The sequence below is a fragment of the Gallus gallus genome, chromosome 3, assembly GCF_016699485.2.
Source record: "Gallus gallus isolate bGalGal1 chromosome 3, bGalGal1.mat.broiler.GRCg7b, whole genome shotgun sequence".
NCBI classification, from domain to species: Eukaryota; Metazoa; Chordata; class Aves; order Galliformes; family Phasianidae; genus Gallus; species Gallus gallus.
In genome coordinates this window covers 16,554,729-16,574,795 of record NC_052534.1, presented here as the reverse complement: position 1 = coordinate 16,574,795, position 20,067 = coordinate 16,554,729, and the positions used below count along the sequence as shown (strand labels likewise).

Below are 20,067 nucleotides of genomic sequence, written 5' to 3'. Positions count from 1 at the left end.
TGGCCCTCTAATTGCCAGCATTCACGGAAGACAAAGAATCTACGCATCAAAATGGCAGTTCTCTATTGTTCCGTACAATCATTATGATGTGTATTAGCAGTGGCAGGCTGCTATCACCATGCATCTTTTAAACACGCAGAGCGGGGCTGAAGGACGCAACATACCCGTACAACTCACACACAGCCTCAGCTGTGCATAAATGAAGCCGAGAAGTGCAGCTCCATTTTAAGTTTGTTTTGGAAGACAGCCGTCAGCTCTGGGAGGCAGTGCCACATGCCTTGTTCACCTTGCGTTCACATTACCATTTCTGCAAAATACCCGAGCCCAGCCACTTGGCCACCTTGAAAAGCAAATCAATGCCACAATAGCTTCCCCGCTTCCTCATCCCTACTCTCCTACATGCCATTCCTTTATTGCCTATGGAATACCCATACCAACAAGCAGACGCTTCTCTGGACATCACTGGTCTTGGCTACAGGGAGCTGAGAAACAGATTCAAGAAACTGAAGAATGTCGCTGGTTCCAAGGCTCCCATGTCCCTCTCTGCATGAGGACTCAGACAGGCCTCAACCTCCTCATCCACTCATGACAATTTTAGGTAAAAGTCTTGACATTTAAGCATTCTCCACTTCCCTGGAAATATACAAAGCACTCTCTGGTTATCCTTGTGAAACTGTTTTATTCCAGCATTTCCTTGGCCACACTCCTCTACAAGTGAAAAGGGGCAAGCAATGAAAAGACCCTGAATAAAAATACTACCTGGAAGGGTTTTTGTACTAAGCACCTGTTCTACGCTAGTCCTCTTAACAGTGTACAACGATCACCACAGAAACCTTCTAGCTGCAAAAGACACATCTGAGATTAAAAACAAATCACCCTCCTAGCTCCTATGGTTTCTAGTCCATCCCTTGCACTGTAACCACAGTCCTTGGGGCTTCAAAGGCATTTTTCCCCCCTCTTTACTGGTAGGTTGATTTATATTGGAACTGACAAGATTCCTCTGAAGCACTCCCTCGCCTCAGTCAGGTGTCAGCTGGCACAAACTTCCCCTCAGATTAGGAAAGGAAAGTACACAAAGGCAGAACTACAGCAGACAGCACATTTCACTGGATCAGGTGTGAATGGCACACCACAACCTCTCTTGTCAGATGTGTCAGAACTCTCACTGCGGTGATATACGTGCCTCATAATGATGTGACAATCTTTCACTCTATGAATAAACAGTATTTATCCTACTGGATGCTCTCAAATATAAACGCTTTTAAAAAATACACATTTGGCTCATCCTAGGAGCTAGAACTTCAAAGGATGACATGTGAATTTCCATGTCTGAGATCCTTCTAAGCTGAGAGGAAACTGCTTGGGGAATACGGGGATTGCTATCCTCTAATTAGATGAGCTAGCAGGATTATGTTCATTCTTGGAAGCCAATTAGTTTTCATGGAATGAAAATCTCGCAACTCATTCGGTGAACATACTCATCTCTTTCATTCAGAAGTTGCTAAAAGGATGAATCTGAAAACAGACACCAAACAGACCTGAAAACTCAGCACGTCAAGCAACATCCTCTATTCAACTTCCTTGATGGCACTGAAAATCCTTTCAGAGGTATACGCAGTACTGATTGCAACATAGCAGATAAGGGGTTGCATGGATGCTGAGCCCTTGCTGCTGTTATGCATCACCATATCCGCCTGTTATACAACATAGATACTTGGGGATTTTAAAACACGTGTACAGACACTGCTTTGGCCTTCCAGATAAAGCGCTACAGAAGCTGTAAAGATGCCACCAGGTAAAAAAAAAAATCACCACAGGTAAAAGTAAGATGCAGGACCTCATGGGCACTGCAGTGCTCATGACCACTACCTAGGTCCTTCTGTGACAGCAGTCTGCCTACCTTGCTTGCTTTAGGTAGTAATAGTCACTTATCTCTTGTAATTGCAATGGTTTGGCAACCATAGTAAATAGGACGTTGATACAAAATGATACATTTCTTGCCCTCCTACAAGAGGAAGTCAGAATTTGCCTAATGCCATTGCACCACTGGGATTTTTAGTGGCAAGTCTCTTCGCTTTACCCACACTGCCACTTCTCACCTTGGTATAAATTCCTGATTTGCTGTCAGAAAACAATATACTGGAGTAACGGTCAAAACCTGACACTCAGTATTAACTGATCATCAAGCTACAATGCAACATTGAATCCATCAGAGCTCAAGAAGGCCTTAAACGATTACTCATGGCTTTATGAATTTGGCTATGACTAAAGCCTTTCCCAGCCCCAGCTGTAATGAAATCGCCTCGATGACAACAGGAGCAACCTTCACAGCCTCAACCACATCTACAGGCAGGGAGGCAGTAGAAAACTGGCACACTCCTCAATGGAGACAAGTGTCAGACAATGAACAGCAGCACCTCACAGAAGCTGCCAGCACATCTGCCAGGCCAAGCTTTCAGATGTTTGCTATTGCTACAGGACTGCAGCTCGCAGGCAGCCACTGCCCAGAGAGCAGCCTTAGAGCTTTGGGGCACCTCACCCTCTGTCCTGGGCACGCTGAAAGTTGCACACCTACACCCAAACCCTACCCCCTCCCCACCAAAAACAACACCCCTCCACAACCCCATAAAAAAAACCCCACATTTTTTAAGCATCCAATTAACCACGCTTGTAACCTCCTTAAATGAAGGAGCTTGGAGTCTGTGCAACTCCTGTAAAACAGGATGGAAATTTCTTTCAGCAACTCCCATGTTGATTTAAGCCCTCGTATTCCAAGTGTTGCTTGTCATTAAGGAAAAATTACTTACAGTTGCTTTTGCACTACAAATGATTACATTTAGGCAATGAAACGGACCCATTCAGTGTTTCTGCCTTCATTTTGTCAACTGCATACGTTCCATTTAATATTTACAGACTGGGGCGACTAGTTTGGTTTAGTAATTCACTTCTTTAAATATTTATGGCTCTTAGTCTCTCAGCACGGGTTCTGTTTGGTAAGAATAACATTGTGCTGTGGTTGACCGTGGCATGGAAATTTCACAGAGGCAAATTCCAGCATTGTAAGATAAAAATATACAGATTACTGCAACAGGTCATAACCTTTTCCAAAGAAACTTTTCATCGCTGTACTGAAAATAAACCTCATTACAACCTTGCAGAGAGTTCCAGACCAAAAGCATGGTGCTGAGAACCAGCTTGTGACACTAACATTCCCACAGCAAAAGGAAATTGCAAACACTCACACCGCCATAGAAATTTCAAATCAATTACATTTTTCATTTGCCATTGGCACTAAAAGCAGAAGCCCAGCTACAAAAAGACCCTATGAAAGAGAGAGCAAAACCCACAAAATCCAGGAAGAGTCTTTGCTAAGATCTCTTCCCACTGGAAAATCCCCTTTTTCTTTGCTCTCCATCATTTTAAGTCTTCCAGGCTGTCTGCGTGAAATGCTGAGTGCTTATAAAAAAGGCTTAAGGGACTTAAGTTTAAAGGCAGCCTTGGGAACTGAGAGTACCTGGCAGACAGTATGCCAGTGTAAGCTTGTCTGGTTCCAGAGACTTTGGAGACTGCCTTCAAATGACACCACCTGAGGAGTCGGGACTGGAGAGCATATCCCTGGCCTATCATTTTAGGCTTTGCCACAGACAAGTGAGTTTCCAGGCACTCCCTCCTGGACAAGGACAACTATCTATATTTGCGATGGAAGGACAATTTCCAGGAGGCAAACAATAGTTCTAATTAATCTGCAAAATACCATACTGATGAGGCAAGGCTTGCTGGGGCTGTTGCCTTTTCTTGCATACACCTTCTTGCTCATTGGTCACCACCACCCTTTCTGCTGGTTTTTTTTTTCAGTCTCATCTCCCCTGTTACGATTCCAGGGATTTCAGATAACTCACACCAACAACATGGCAGAGGAAGTGGAGGAACCACATTTCAGCACTGACCTGGCATTTCACAAAACAGCTCCCCCGGGACTCCAGCACGACAGCTGGGAGAGCATCCCACTGGCCCCTGGAAAGGCAGCCCCCATGATTCGTAAAGTCAGTAGGAATGAGCAGCTGGGGGTGAGTACAATCAGTGGGAAAAAGCCAAACAGACAGCGGCTCTGCAAGCCACACAGCACTTTGTTCCTAAAAACAGAAGGTTTTCAAAGGCAAAACAAACCTCCCCACCCCTCCCTACTGTAACCCAAAAGTGCCCTTTTAAGGATAATCACAAAATTCTCACAGTAGAACTGCTCTCTGCAAAAGGGAGGATGACCTAAGAACTCAGTAATTTTGTGCCTTCTCTCTCTCTTCCAGGGCTTCTAGCTTGCTCCTGCTAACGGAGCCAGCTGCCTGGCCCCAGTGCCCTTTCCAGACTCTTTTTCCAACTGTTTTAGCCGAGCACAGTGCAACCTTGAGGCACGCAAGGGCTGACAGGATGCATACTGAGTGACCAGCTGGCAGGATGGAAAGGATATGACTTTAACCATCTTTCCCTCGGGGAGGCTTTAATTTGGGTTGTCTCTAACCACTTGCCAAGAACTTCAATTTAGGCCCTTCACTTCAAACACAAATGGTCACTAAACTTCTGGCTTTACTATCTAAGCCGGGTGGCACCAGCACACCAAGCACAGACATCACAAGTTGATTCCATGGCTCCATACCATAGCTACCATCCTGTCTCTTCCCCAGAGGTCTCTCCATAGCTGGGGAAAGGAGCACAGCACGGCAGAAACACCATGTGTCTTACCTTCATGCTGCCTGGCACTTGCCCACCATCCCATCCACCTTAGCTGGTCTCAATGAGAGGTTTATGACTTTGTGACTGCCAAAAAGCAAACACCAGGCTCCCTGGAAAAGCCCCAGTTTTCAAGGAGCAACAGAGGCTCACTGCAGCTGGCATCTGTCAGCATACAGATAGGACTGGGCAGAAAGCAATAGGTATCTTTGCTGATGTTCAAAATACCATCATATACGTCTGCCTCTGCTGCTTCTCAGCCAAAAGAAAATTGCAAAGCAGCATGGGCCCTTTGCCAGGGATACAGAGGTAACTCAAAGCCTGCCAAGGAATATAGAGAAAAAGCTCTTTCAAGATTGAATGTCCTCACAAGGTGGAAATCCACAGATGCCAAGAGTCACAACCTGTTATCTAAGGGGACTAGCATAGGAACCTGCCACCACATCTTCCTCCAGACCTAGTGAAGGTGGCCTTCACTCACTGGTAGCCTGCCTCCCATGGGAAGGGGTGCCTTCAAGCCCTCTCTGGGCTCCTGGGCACATTTGCTGCCATTTGTATTATGCACTAACTGATCGTCAGGCTTTTCTCTTGAAAAACCATGCGTGGGACATTCTCCTTGCCACACCCTCTGCTGGACTTCCAGTTACCAGCTGTGCCTGCTGTCAAGAGCCTGATTCCATAACAGCCTTCAGCGATGCCTCTCAGTTTGCTGAGCCTTTCTGCTAGCAGCTGTTCAGCCAAGCTCTCGAGGGTGACTCAGTCTATCCAGTCCATATTAAGCTTAAAAGCCAGAGCAGAAAGTATTTTAAACACTTCATAAGGAAAAAAAAAACAATTAAAAATTTGTGCTGGTACCAGCCCAGCATCCAGTTGTAACCCTGCAGGGCAAAGGGGTGAACCAAGTAGAATAAGCAGCAAAAATGACCCTGAAAGATATGCCTACTACTCTGGACATGGGCATGAGCAAGCATAACATGATGGAAAGCACAGCAACAACAGCAGAGCAGAAAGGTTCCAGGCTGCAGCAAGTGAGGACTTGCTCAAATGCAACAGCTGTAGGCACAGAAATAAAGGAAAGAAGCTGCTTACCTTTGAAAGGCCTCAGGTACGCAGGGATCTTTAGCAAGATACCTTTGCCCCCACTGCCAGCCCTTAAACGAGGTCTGGGAAGGGGTGGATCCTGGCTCCAACTCTTCTGGTCACTCAGAAACATTGCATGCACCTGAGCTCCCCTGGGTTGGCCCTGCCTTCTCACCAGGTGTTCAATCACTGCTTCAAGCCATGACTTAGCATTTCTACTACAGCAAGCTGTAGCCATTCTGCTCTTGGTTGCAGCCTAGTGGATATTGCTGCCCAAAATAGCCAACTCTTCCTCGCTAAGGACGTAGGCACTTTCATTGCACCCAGCACAAACAGGGCAGCCACCTGGTAGATCCTTGTGACCTGCTGGGCTCCGCAGGGCCTTGCAAGCAGTGCTGGCTTGGCCTAACAACATTAGCAGCATCACTCCTGCTTGGAAGAGACGGCTGTTGAGAGATCCTGCTGCACTCAAATGCTGAACAAGAGATATCTGCATTTAACTAGGTTTGTTTCTTTCTCCTTCTGGCAGCTTCTGAAGAGCAGGGCCCCAAGAGCTCATCTTCCCTGGCAGAGGCTTAAAGAAGCCACTCTCCACAAAACATTTGGAACAGTTCAAAAACCAGTAGGCAGGGTACTTGTCTAGCACTGTTTTTTAAGATTATGGATACCCTTGCACAAACTTTTTTTTTTTAATGTTCTGGTGTTACTGCCCCACCTGTGTAAAATGGGCGTTTTCCTGTCCCATAAGATTTTTCTTAATAATTTACACCTGGCAATTTTACTCTTGGACACCAGACAACCAGCATAAACCTTCAAGGATTTGAAGACCCAGACAAAAGACTCGTCTATAAACATGTTTTTCTCAGCACTCCTCATGGTTCTCCTCACAGTGTTCAACCTTACTTGATAACTCAACTGCTAACTGCAGCCTTTTTAGGGGAACTGCTGCTGGACAAAGACGTGGGTGTAAATCCCATCCTCTTCCACCTCTGAAGCTCTCAGCTGCCCAGAACAAGCTGCAGGGAATGCAGAATTAACTAATTTGTGAAGGCCCCGCAGAAAATGGATTGCAGGGCACGACACTGAAACTAGCCTTGCCATATCCTCATCTCAGTACTTCTAATCACAGATATATTCCAATTTCTCTGGCTTGTTTTAGTTGCTGATTTCTAGCATCCATTTAGCAGCATTCCCTGCTGCCCGTGCACTGCATCTTAGCCAGAAATGTCGTCATTGCAGATAACACTGGATAGGGTTACCTGCCCTGAGGGTGACTGACATTTCCCATTACAAGAATCTGCATTTTACTGCCAATAAAACTCCGCTCAACTTGAACTGAGGTGAGATTTTCCATGCCAGGTGTTCCCTCATTACAAGGCTTTCCCTCTTAATTCACAAAACCACTGCAAAAGCAATTTAAATAAGGTTTGACCTTTCAGCCATGAGCTTTCAGTCTTTGGTTAGCTCCAGCTACTGTCTTAATCACATCTTACTTACTATTTCGTGTTCTGTGTTGGTTTCTACTTTTAAGGAAGAAATGCTGGTATATGTTGTTGTCTAATAGACATGTGGGGAAAAATAGTCATTAGGGAAAGCCTACAGAAGAGGGTATTTTTAAAAATGAACTTTGGTGTTGTGGGAAAACACATGAGCCACACAAAGGCACCTACGCTCCAGAACGGAATAGACACATCTCTACAGGTTGCATGGTGCCTGTTGTATTCTGATTTCAGAAACCATATGTCCTGATATACCCACACGTGTCACGTGATTAACTCTACAAACCACGACAATACCAAAACACCTTAAGCTCCTAAGGAAATATCTTCTGTGGCGTAAACAGCCCTGACTCCATTCACTGGCTGGGAGTTACTCCACAGACACTGCTGAGGATCTGCTCCAATGCCTGCCTGGCACAGGAGCTCAGCTTCCTCCCTGCCTTTTGGCTCCAGTATCAGGCAGGTCACCGGCATGAATCAGTGCCTCCCACTTAGAAGCTGCGTGGGAGGGAAAATAAAAATTCTGTCAGAGTAGGCATCAGAGAGGCCATATATACTAAACAATCTGGAGGAGCAGAGGAAAGTGGAAAATGACTTAATAGCGGCAGGATTCCTCAACGATGACAAAATAATTCGGGTCAGACATTTATATAAGGCTCATTGTGGGAACAAAAAGGTAATGCTCTGCCAAACGCAGTCCAAAGATTAGTCCCAGGGCGGCTGGTGTGCATGGGCAAGGGGATCTGTGCCTGCAGCAGCATGAGTCACCCCAGCAAGGGATGCTAGTCCTCTTCAGCTGGTAAAAACCCAAGCCAAAGAGCAAGCATCTCTAATGAGAGCCCTGCTCAGGACCTCAGGTGGGCTTTGGATGGACTGTGCAGGGCTGACATGTCCTGGGATTTGCTCAGTGTCACGCTGAGTGGCAGAAGGGAGCCAGCACCAAGCAGGGCCATCTCCCCCGAAGAGGATTTTGCCACAGTGAGGGCAGCTCTAAGTCCTTGTGGCACACTGCAAACAATTCAAGTAACACAACGCCACGTGGGAGCAAGGGGGAAGGGAGGCACAGCACATTCTGTAATGTCCTTAAGCTGATTTTACCACTCATGCTGCTCTCATACTCACAAACATCGAGACGTACCTGGTCAGTGATCTCTCCAGACCTGCCTGTGTACAGCATGAAGGACAAATGGCACTGGCTGTCTTGTACTCACCATGTCCTGTGTTCATCTGGACTGGTGACAAAGGACCAATTTTTGGCCCTGTTTGTAAGCCTGTAAGGTGAACGTTATTCCTAATTTTTATTCCGATTACACATTTCACTTGAAGTTCTTGTGGGATCTTGTTTACGCTCAACCTTGAACAATGCTGTGTTTTTTAAGTGTTGTCCTAATGCAGGCTCAGAGTGCTGCTCTGCTGCAAGCCAAGAGACCCTGAGCAAGCAGAAAAAAGAAAATCCTCAGATTTGTTCTGCATTGGAAGGCACCAAATGCTATCACCAAAGCAGCCTCCTTGTATTACTGAAGCGAGCATAGGGACAAACAGGAGGGAAGACGGGCGGAGGAAAAGTGGCAGGGTTACAGCCACACAGGAGGAGACAAATGTGACTTGCACATTAAGAGATCCTGCTCTCCCATCTGTTCAAATTGCCAGAGTTGTAGCAGAACAATTTAGGGAAAACTGGGAAAATTCCCTCCTAGAGTTTATAGAACCAGCAGAGGGTGGGAGGTATCTGAGAGAGCCTGGGATTGCTCTTCCAGGCAGCTCTGCCCCCTGTGGTCGTGCAGCAAACCCCTCAGAATTCAAGTCATGCCTGTTCCAGAACAGGGGAAAAATAGCAACTTGGAGGGATGTCCTCTATTTAAAAAAATTTTTAAAAAGGGACAACTCACAAGCTGTCCTGCCCAGAACATGCAGACAGCATGGGCAACAACAGGGCAATTTCAAGGAGACTGTAACTTTGTGTGCCTTTTCTTTCCCCATCAGCTGTATCTCCAGTGGTTATAACTAAGTCTGCTTTTGAAAGCTGAACCAATGCAGCCCAGCTGCTTACTGAGCTAACAGAGCATGTTTGAATACAAAACTGTTCAGCATCAACTGGTTTCTCACCTCAAGGAGAACAGGTTATTTCCTGTCTTAAATAATGCAGCAGAGAAAAAACAATAGAACAGTGGCATAGGTCACAGATGCAAACAAAGTAAATGGAGACCAACCAAGGAGCCACAGCAAAAGGCCTCCAAGACAACAACAATTTGGGCTTCTCTGAGCTACAGAAAACAAGTATGTTTCACAGCAAAGTCAAGTGTGAGACAGGCAAAGAGGAAAGTACCTTGCTCCCCCAGAAGAAGAAGTGAACAATTTCCCAGAGATTGCTCCATAGCCTGGCAAGAATGGTACAAATGTGGAACGTTTTGGTGAGGGCCCTGTACAAAATCTAGGTATGTCAGTTGGTTTGAAAGCCACATTCTCAATACCTAAACATGCAGAAGGAAAACTCTTCTCCACCTGTGAATGGATAGAGCCGTCATCTATCCAACCATGAATGTCAACACTTCCAAACGACTGCTTCATTCCTTCTGAGGACAGCCAGGCAAAATTAGGTCAAAACCCATGAGCCCATCACGGTGCTTCTGCAGTCACAGAAGGCAAAAACAACTCAGAAAGCAATAGGGCTGAAAATTCTTGAAATATGTGAAATTCAGGGAAGGGCAACACAACCGGAGAAGGCACGCAGTAACAGACACTCTGATAGCGTAAGACCAGGAGTATACTGTGTGGAAATGGAGCACTGAAGTCAGCACCCAGGACCATTAAAACTAATAGGACTAACATCTAAGGGCAGGAATGCCTGCATGGGAGCTTGAATCCTTTTACAAGCACATGGACGGGGCAGGGGCAGAGTGAGATCCCTTCAAAAGCACTGGGACTTGGGATAAATAGCACGGGTTGATTTATGTCTTTGACTTCAGAAGGTGTGAAAAAGAAGGACCTTTCACTATGATTGTAAGTGCAACTGCTACACTTATCTGAGGTTACATGAGCTTTCACTTGTTTTCTATGAAGGAGCTCCAAGCACAAAACTTCTAGTTTCACTCACAAAGGATTCAAGTTTCCCCTCTCCTTTTTGCACCAAGTGTGGAGCTTTGCCTGCAAAGTCAGTGACAAGGAAATGCTTTGTTGTTCAGAAGATGCCCTGCAAGCACTCAAACAACACAAAGAGGGTTCTTCACAGTTGCTGCTATGGCCAACTATTTCCAAACCACGTCTCAGGATATCAAATTAACACCTACCTAAATCAACACCTGAACCAAGAGTTACCCCCTGGATCTCCTTGACCTATCCCATTCTCCTTGTAAGTGATTTAACTTTCCTCAAAAGCTATGCACTTAATCACCTACTGTGAACACCAAAACAAGCCTCATACTCCAGAGAACAAATCAGATACAGATAAGAAAAAACATCCTCTCCTCTAGACAAGATCTGCGTCAAACTTATCACCTGCTCCAGGGATGTTTATTCCAAGGGGCTCTGTTTTGCCCTTCCTTCTATCTCAGTGTGAGACATACATCTATTTTTGGCAGGCATATTGGCATCAGCTGAACATTGTTTCTGGAAGTGAACAGTGTAAAAAAGAACTGCAGGTGCTCCTGACCATGAGAAGTGCAAACTTCTCAAAAGACTGCGTGTTTCAGCAGCACAGAGTTTACTTACCACGTCCTCTGTGAGATGCCAGCCAAGACTTGTAGATGTCAGTCATAGATGTAGTATTTCTGCTGCATCCATCTCTGCCCATGTCTCTCTTTCAAATCAAAGTTTCATGCTCTCCTTTGCTGACAGCTATCTTCATGCTCTTTCAGCAATCACCTATTTGGTCATTACTTGCACCTCACTTCCTGGAAGGCTGAAGAGAAATGCATCCTACAATCCCTTTTCTTGCTGCATCAGAAGTTCCTGATGAGAAAACTGGGAGGCTGAATGCAGTGGTTGCTTCAGCCCAGAGGAGCTGAAGCAGAAGCTGAGATATATATATATATATATATATATATATATATATATATATATATATATACCCACATATAAGAAATATATATATATATAATATATATATATATAAAAGAAATCAGGTGTTTTTAGAGATAGTTCACAGCACAGACAAATTCATCACCAAACCAAATCGAGCAAACAAAGGTGTTCAGATGCTTTGACTTTGATTTTTCTACCTCTCCTTCTGTGAGATTGTCTTAAAATGCCAGTTAAATTGCTTTGTGCTGCATCTCATTTAACACAGTGGGACATCATAAAGGCAGGCAAAAATTATAAGTGACATCTGATTCACACTGAATACCTTCCCCACTGAACCTCTTTAGCAATAGCTGCCTACACTCATCAGTATGAATGTCCTTGTAGCTGCAACAGATCTGTGGTGGTTAAGCAACGCAAGCTGGCAGGGACAGGCTAATTATCAAGAGAACACTCGAGAGTACATTTATTTTTTTTCCAGCTATATCTATTGCCGTAGCAGTTGATATTGCCCTCCTCCATAACTTTTGCCTGCAGGGTACTATTCTCTAGATTCTGACAGAGCAGCACCTGCTGGGAGGAGATATTTACTAGCACAGAACTGACTGGTTCCCTTTACCTGCCAGATCTCCTCTAAATTCTATGTTTTTCCCCTAGTTCTATAAACTTACGTAGCTGGGGGAGCAGCTGAAGGTCTGCTCCAATGTTTTGTGCACCCTCCAGCACACATGCAATTACAACACCCTCACCACAAAATCAGCTAAAGCAAATCATCAAGCAGAACCATCAGGAAGTCACATATCTCAGTTTCACGATGACTCAAGGACAGCAACCTAAACCAACACAATCCCAGCATAAACCTACCTGCACAGAGACTGCACCAGACCCAAGCATCTCGGCCATAGTTTGCAGCCAGCTGGGCTTCTTCCTGCTCTGGTTGAAGTCAACAGCCCAATTTTTATTGCCTTCGCTGGCAATGCAGAGTACAGCAGCTGCACCAATCCCCAGGAATAGCAGCCCTGCATGAAACTGCAGTGTAGAATCTGACATGCATGAAATAAATATCTCTGCTGGGGATCTGGCCAGTGTGAAAAGGGAACAGTTAAGAGGCCTCAGCAGCTGGGCTGGCAGGGTAAGAGCCATCTCCAAACAGAAATGCTGAAGATCAAATGCTAAAATCCATACAAGTGCTGTGCCTGTACTGGAATATCACAGACCACAGAATTGTAGGGGTTGGAAGGGACCTCTAGAGATCACTTAGTCCACCCCCCCTGCAAAGCAGGCTGCACAGGTAGGCATCCAGGCAGGTTTTGAATGTCTCCAGAGAAGGAGAATCCACCACCTCTCTGGGCAGCCTGTTGCAGTGCTCACAATGAGCTGCTGAGGCACAGCTTAGTACACGGTAGAGTGAGCTTGCCAGCTAATTTTTTTCCAGAACATTCTGACCAGGCGGGTAGACACCAATACTACCTATGGCAAATAGTAGGATAGAGAGAGCCTAGTATATATTGCCCTCCTGTCCCCCTTTGAAAAATGAAAAGCAACAGGTGAGTGATAAACCTTATATGAAGTGTACCTTAGCAACCGTGCCAAGTCGATTGTGAGCCTGAGACACAGCCAATGAGCAACAGGAGAGATGTTGTATGTGTCTGAGAAAGGGTATAAAATAGTATGAATGTCACTGACTAAGCATGCAATTTCTCCCTTGCCATGAGGGGGTGCACACCCACTACTGCAATAATGAAAACTACTGCTTCACAAAGATCTTTGCCTGATCATAAACTACTGATTTTGAGTGTTTCTCACAAAAGCAACCAGGGAGTCTCATTTGGAGCACGTGGCGAAGGGGAGGGATGCATTCATCTCACTGCGTCTTGAAGAAACTGATGTTTATCAAGAAAATGAGTAATGCAAAACATTTGGCTTTCAGCAGACTTGGAAATACATACAGCAGGTTCCAGCACAGGTTTGTAAAAAATTAATTAGCAGTGAGTGGGAAAGGGAGAGATGGGTGTTATTCTCTATGCGGCAGTTTTGTTTAACTTAGTAACAGTGATTGAGCTATAAAATCCCAGTGAAACACCTCCTAAAATTAAGTGTTCCTCCAGAAATGGAGACAGTCACTTCACTGTAGTAACGATCAGGTATTCTGAACTCAAATGTAGGTAGGCTCCTAACTCCACAATTAGGTGTCTGGCACAATGGTCAGACTTCCCCTAATGTTTTGTTTGCTTTATTATCATTAAAAAAAAAAAAAAAATCAATGGGATTTTAGAGCTTACTTTATTCAGCTGAGTTCTGCTCTGCTTCTTTAAGCACCTAAAACACGAAAATCTGTTATAGAACAATTTTCTTCCAAATTTTTATGAAACTTAATGATAAAGAAGACAAAACTCACAGTTTTTCCAGCAAGCCCTTTGAGAAAACTGTGAAGCACTGCAAAAGCTACAGAAGTAGTAGGCCTGGTAACACCAGTGAGAACTTCCACATAACTATCTTTGCTCTCTTAAGTGTGTTTTTTAAAACCTGAGACATAATTCAAGAACAGAATATTTATAATAATAATTGCAGCTTTAATGACTGATAACTTTAAAGATTAAAATAGAGGGGTTGGAACTAGATGATTGTTAAGGACCCCTCTAACCTAAGCCATTCTATGATTACCTGTCCAGAGAAAAATCAGGAACTCTGACTGCTCCTGAATGACCACTTCAACGGACTCCCACGTGCTGAGCAGAGGGGCCTGAACTGCAGCCCCGTGTGACAGCAGCACCCTCACACCAAAACTTCAGCAGTCCAGCGTCCTTCATAAATTTGTTTTCCTTGGGATTCACTCCTGGTTTCCATAAGCACAAAGCAAAGCAGAATTAGACTTGCCAAATCCAGAGTGATGCATCACACCCAGAGCTCTGTAAATTTCCCAGATGGCAGTAATGAAAAAGAACTGCTGGGAATGAGTCCTTCAATTCATCTCTTCATGTCATCTCATAAGTGACAGAGTCATCACAATCCAAGCTGGGAAACCAGTGTGTTAGGCCAGTTTCCACTGCAGCCAGTGGTAATTCTGCCAACTAAAACCAGAGCAAGAAAGTTCTAGGTATAAGCAGCAGCAGATTGTGTTAGAAGTCAGTCTTTGCCGCAGACAGCTAGTGCCAGCTGATCTGGACAGAAAGCACCCCATGGTTCAAAACTCACAGAGAACATTTTTACTTCATCCATGAACACACTAGGAAAGTAATCTCAAGGTCTTGTGCAGTGTCAACAAAGACAACAGGTTGTACTAAAGCACCTAAGATTGGCTTCCTCTCTGTAAAAGCTCCAGGGTCATACTTCATAACAGCAGAAATCAGCAGGGGCTACTGGGCAGGGAGAGCCATGCTACAGAATCAACCAAACCACAGTCTTGGGCATGCTGAGATGTGATCTCTGCTTTTCTTAGGTTCTCTGCATCTCACAGCATGCAGATACTGGAGCAGCTGGCATCAACTCTGCAGTTTCTTTATGAACATGATTCTATGAACATGCCTGCAGAGTCCCTACTCAAGCAGCTATTTCAGGTTGTTCTTAAAACAGCTCATATAAACCAGCAAAAAACCCACTCTGCTCAGCTGTTGCATCTGAAGTGTTAGAAACATCACTAAGGTGATAATGCTTTGCTTTCTCTTTTTCTCTCCTCCTGTAAAAAAATAACCTACTCAAAAGCTGTAGTTCCTCTAACTTGTGTGTGTGTTTTTTCTGCTGAAGAAGTTCACCCATGCTGCAATGATAACCTGCGGGATCATATGTCTGTAGGGAGGCACACCAACTTTCAACCACCATCTTGGAGACAGAGGCCTTATAGTATCAGTCAGGTACAGAACAAAACCTTAAGTTACTTCCTTTGGTCTGGGGCATACCATGCTGAGCTTGTTCAGTCATCTGGTATACTCAACAGCACATAGACATACTTCCATGCCTATGCAGGGGCTGAGTTTGGACTGCAGATGCTCTTCAGGTGGTGCTACTCTGCAGAAACCAGGTGGGCAAGGTCTGCTCCTTATGAACCCTCTCCCACTGAATATGGGCTGTCAAAGGTGCTAAAAGGAAGTGTCTTTCCAAGAAAGTCACCTCTTCTTTGCATGAAAGCCAAGTCACTGATGACACAAACAATCCAGCACTTTGATCACTTCTCATGCAGCACATCAGGGCTACGTTCTATCTGTGTTTGTTTGAAGAGGAATTGCAGGACGTCATCTGATAGTCCAGGTGTTCTCTTTCTGTCCTCTAGCACGACTTCTCCCTCAGCTGGCTTGGAAAAACATGCAGAAGTGGGGTGGTTTGGAAAGATCTTACATCCATCTCTGTTCAAGACCAGCTGGGCCATCTGCAGGCAATGCAATGCATATTTGGTGCCATCCCGGTCTGCTAGCTCTGAAATCTTCTTTGAAAGACATCGCGATGCAGCCTCATAGGTGGGATCAGTGCTGCCTGGCTGTTTCTTGCAATATGTTCTGTAAAAGCTATCAAGAGATTTCCTGATGCTTGTCCCTTCCATACTATCGTGTTCATACATACTTGAGAGAGCAGCATCACGAGGTTCAGTGTGCTCACACATCCCAGCTTCTGGATAACATCTCACATTTGCTTTCGCACAGCCTCCAGCAGAAAAGTCTGCAGGAACAGTAGAGGGTAGATTGCTCTCTCCTGCAAGCACAAGATCAATGAAACTCATTAGTCACCAGGTCACCCCTGTGGCAAAATCTTTTTTTTCCTCCCCCCTCGACGCAGTCTGGCAAACAGGCTCTGTGCTGGAGCGAGCTAAGTACTGTTTTAAACATGGCTGTATTGCTAGAAGGGTTTGCTGCATAGACTGATAATTATTAATCTGGTATTTCGGGATCTCATAAATGTCCCAATTTCATCTCTGCAGTCAATGGATGGTACATGCCTCTAGGTTCCTCTCACTCATACTTTCAAAGAGGTGGAAATTGGGACCTGCTGCTGTTAAAGACAACAGTTGATCTACATGAAAGTCCAGTTTGCAGCTGAAATACTTTTGCCTTCTTTTTTTTCTTTCTTCTGTTCTCTTTTTAATGCCTCCCTTCTTGTAGTTCTTCGCTCTATTTTTGAGCAAGACCTACAGCCTCCAAGCCTACACTGTTATGGTGACCACACAAAGTTTGGGAAAGGGGATCAATAAAAGAGGACCTTGTGTTTTCCCATGAAATTCCACGTTCATAGCCCAGCTACACTAGTCATTCTTCCCACATCCTGAAGGAGTTCTCCCAGTAAAAGCCAAGGACTCACTCTTGTTCAGCTCTTCTCCTCTTCCTTTGCTGACCCACATTTCTAAGTAACAGCCAGAGCTCTGGTTCTCCTTCCATTGCTCCAGTGCAATGAAGGGGGATATACCTATCATAATTAATACACCAGCAGCACAAAGACAATTAGCAATGGCATGACCAGGATGATCAGAAGCTGCATTCAGCTTCTGGTGGAACAGACCTCCCTAAAGGGATATGGATTTCAGCTCTGGTACCCAGGCAGCCCCTCTAACCACAATCTCATCCTTGAGCCTGCCTTACCAGCCTGTTTGCCAAGCACCTGAGTCACCAACAGGAAAATTATACAGAGGTTGCATATCCATCATCTGCAGGTTTCATAAGCATGATGCAGGGGATCAGCACACTGCTTGATCTTCCCTAATTCTGTGAAATACAAAGCAGAGTGCAGCCTTTCATTTCATTAAGAGATGATATTCAAAGGAAATCTCAACATTATGGAAGAAGACTGCTCCTTACCTCCCTGTATACAATGAGCTTCCCTCCCTTCCTGAGTGGTCAGATGAATTAAAATGAAATTAAGATGTCTGTGCAGCCATACTGTATGCTGCTGCTTTCTCCCTCCCCCTACTTTCTTTGATCTTTCCTTTCACTTTGTCTGATTCTGCAGTTTTAAGAACTTCTCTTGCAGTGTTATTGCCAATGCAGTACAAAGACAAGCTTAGTGGCCTTCTTTTAACATGAATATATGCCATCAGAATAGCAAATCAGAGATAATCAAAGAGAACAGGTCTATTTTGCCTCAATCTCTCAGCCTTGGTGCCTATGTTAAATTAGGACTGAAGCCTCATGCATCTCCGATAATTCAATCGAGTTTCACTTGTGCTCAGACTCCAGTTGCAATTGCAAACCCCTGTGCCATGCTGTCTTCTTGCTACTTCTTACGCTCAGCTCGCTGTTCTATTTTGTGAAACAGCAGTAGCTGCCTCCAGCTACATATCTCAACCCTACTACGTGATGCAGGGAAAGCAAAATCCTGTTGGCTTCACAGTATTGAGGAAGATCTTTGCAATTCTGTTCTGGCTTTCTTTGTACTTATAAATGAGCCGGAGCTACATTTAGCTACTGTCCTCTAATGAAGAACAGTCCATACAATCACCAAAGAAGTGAGCAGTAAACGTTTCAGAGGTGTACTTCTGGTTTTGAATTGTCAGAAAATAATGAATTATGTTATCAGGAAGAGAGTTTTCTTTCATTCACTGATTCAAATTTACCTAGGTCTACTTTCCCACAGTAGGCCCCTATCCTCAGTACATTACACTTCCAGCAAAGTCTTGTTAAAGCAAGACATGAAAACACAGATGCAGAATTTACAGAACCAATCCAAAATCCATGAAGCTGCATCTTGCCTGAGCTTTCCAGACAATTTCTTGGTACCATCTTAAACTACATTCAGAGGCTGATCTTTACGAATATCTTGCACATTTTTCCTCCCTAGAAGAGATCGGTCAGGGAAGAGGTCCTTCCTCAACACACCTTGAAGAGCTGATGCTGCTGTTCCAACACACAAATGTCCTGAGATATTTATGAACCATGGGGCACAAAACCAGTAGCTGGATGCCTGGTAGGTCCAGAAAGAGCTTCTCAGCTAGGACACACATACAGCATACAAGAGTGCCCCATTGCTCAAGGCAAAAGCAGCATCCTACTGATCAATCCCCATGCTTCTGCACTCAGTAAGAAAGCTGGGATTCTCTGTTGACATTCAGCAGCATTGCTGCAAAGCTCATACCCCTCTGCTTGTCCTTCCATAGCAAACCTAACACATCTTTGTGTTGGTTTGGCCCAATGTCTACAAGTAATCAATAGAGTTTCATCACTAGAGAATATGCCCCAAATAACTATTAACTATATTTACTCATTGGTAGTATCAAAAAGGTGTTAAAAGGAGATGGAAAGTAAGTAAGTAAACAGGTCATTATTCATGTCTTGATTTCATTTTCACATGATGGATAATCATCAGGAAGAATGTGTGTTATTTCATCTGCGCCCCCACTCCACATTAATTGAAGATCAGCACTTGCAGCTTATTAGCATGAGGCCCAGGGGCTGATAAAAGGATATTCTTTGTGTTTATAAACCTGGTGATGAAAATTTAAAGTCTCCATCTGGTACAAGCACATAACCTTACCGCCTGAAGCATACAACCAAATCCTGCTTTGGACTTGGGCCATTTCCAGCAATACAACAGCTCTGCAATATTATTATTTGCACTTCTACAAAGGCAGCTCATGCAGCTGTTTGGCCAACCGTGTTCAAGCACATATGTAAAATAAGACATCCCTTAAACAGCAGAGCTCCCACACTGCTGGCTTCACGGGGAAAGAGATTTCCCCACTGAGGTGGGCAGTGATCCCTGCAGGTGCTTGGGGCTTTTCAGAGCTGGTGCTGCCATGCTGCCTGCCTCTGCCCCTTGCAGGGGCTTAGCTAGACAGAAGCAGCTGCTTATTCCTGAGTTATGCCTGCAGTTGGATTTGTCCACGCCTCCTGCCCTCTCCCACGTTGTTCACGTTCACAGGTGGGTTCCTTTCCAGCCCAGTGCACAAAGGCCCGTTCTATTGTCAGGCCTGGAAGATATAGGCTGTAAATCTGAGTAGGCAAGAGCTAAACCAGAATGTTTGTCACAGAATTTCACAGAAATGCTATGAAAATGCCAATTTTATCACTTGTTTTAAGGGAGGAATTCTTTATCCCATGGCTTAGGAATGACTCATTTCTGGCAGCTGTATGCAAAATGGAGCCCAAGCCCACCAAAACCAACACCAAACCCACACCCACCCTTAAAGATGCTCTGATGCTCTCAGGTGTTACCAGAGGAGTCATGTTCAACAAAGACAAAGTCCCATCTCCAAATGCAGAGGGCTGCTATGCTACTGGGGCTGGGTTTTGTTTAGTTTTTCCTCCTGAAGTTCAAGCCCTGGATCTTTCAGCAATTTGATTGGTCAAACAGAACAAATAACTTGAATCAAGGGCTGTTCTTCTCCTTATTGCCTCCGTTGTACCACTCTAAATAAGTATCAAGAAAACTAGAGGATTAGGAAGTGTGAATCATTTATTTGAACAGAACTAATTTAATGACACAAATCTCCCTTATGTTGATAATGGTGACTGAAGTTCAACTAGACATCGGTTAGGTGATGCTAGAGCACGTCTGTGTTGTAAAGTCAACAATGGGGCTGCAAACCACAATGACACATCACTTGGGCATTCAGATATGAGATGGTACACTGAGAAAATGTCTGCTTCCCGCTACAGCCATTCTGTGTGCTCTGAAGGCCAGAAAAGACCATGAGAATCAGCTCAAATGAGCAAATGTCCTTGAACAACAATTACCACAGAACTGAGCAACGTGACAGTAGAAAGGAAAAACACGAAAGAGCGCTGTATAGAGATCAAATCTTTCCTTGGGTGGGGCTAACCCAGTA

General features: G+C 44.7%; 1 protein-coding gene across 9 annotated transcripts in view; it reads right to left on the bottom strand.

The window, feature by feature from the left end:
* Positions 1 to 20,067, bottom strand: part of CHGB (chromogranin B) — a 96,106-nt gene that overhangs the window by 12,558 nt on the left and 63,481 nt on the right. The window contains exons 1-2 of one of the 9 annotated variants that reach the window (XM_004935278.4): positions 12,186 to 12,266; positions 11,013 to 11,202 (exon numbers count right to left, since the gene is read on the bottom strand). The exons of 7 other annotated variants lie outside the window; for them this stretch is intronic. In XM_004935278.4, coding sequence (XP_004935335.1) covers positions 11,013 to 11,094 — 82 coding nt within the window. In that variant the 5' untranslated portion in view covers positions 11,095 to 11,202; positions 12,186 to 12,266. Of the gene's footprint in view, positions 1 to 5,814; positions 7,326 to 11,012; positions 11,203 to 12,185; positions 12,267 to 20,067 lie in introns of those variants that run through there. One more of the 9 variants, XM_046939543.1, reaches the window with a different exon arrangement.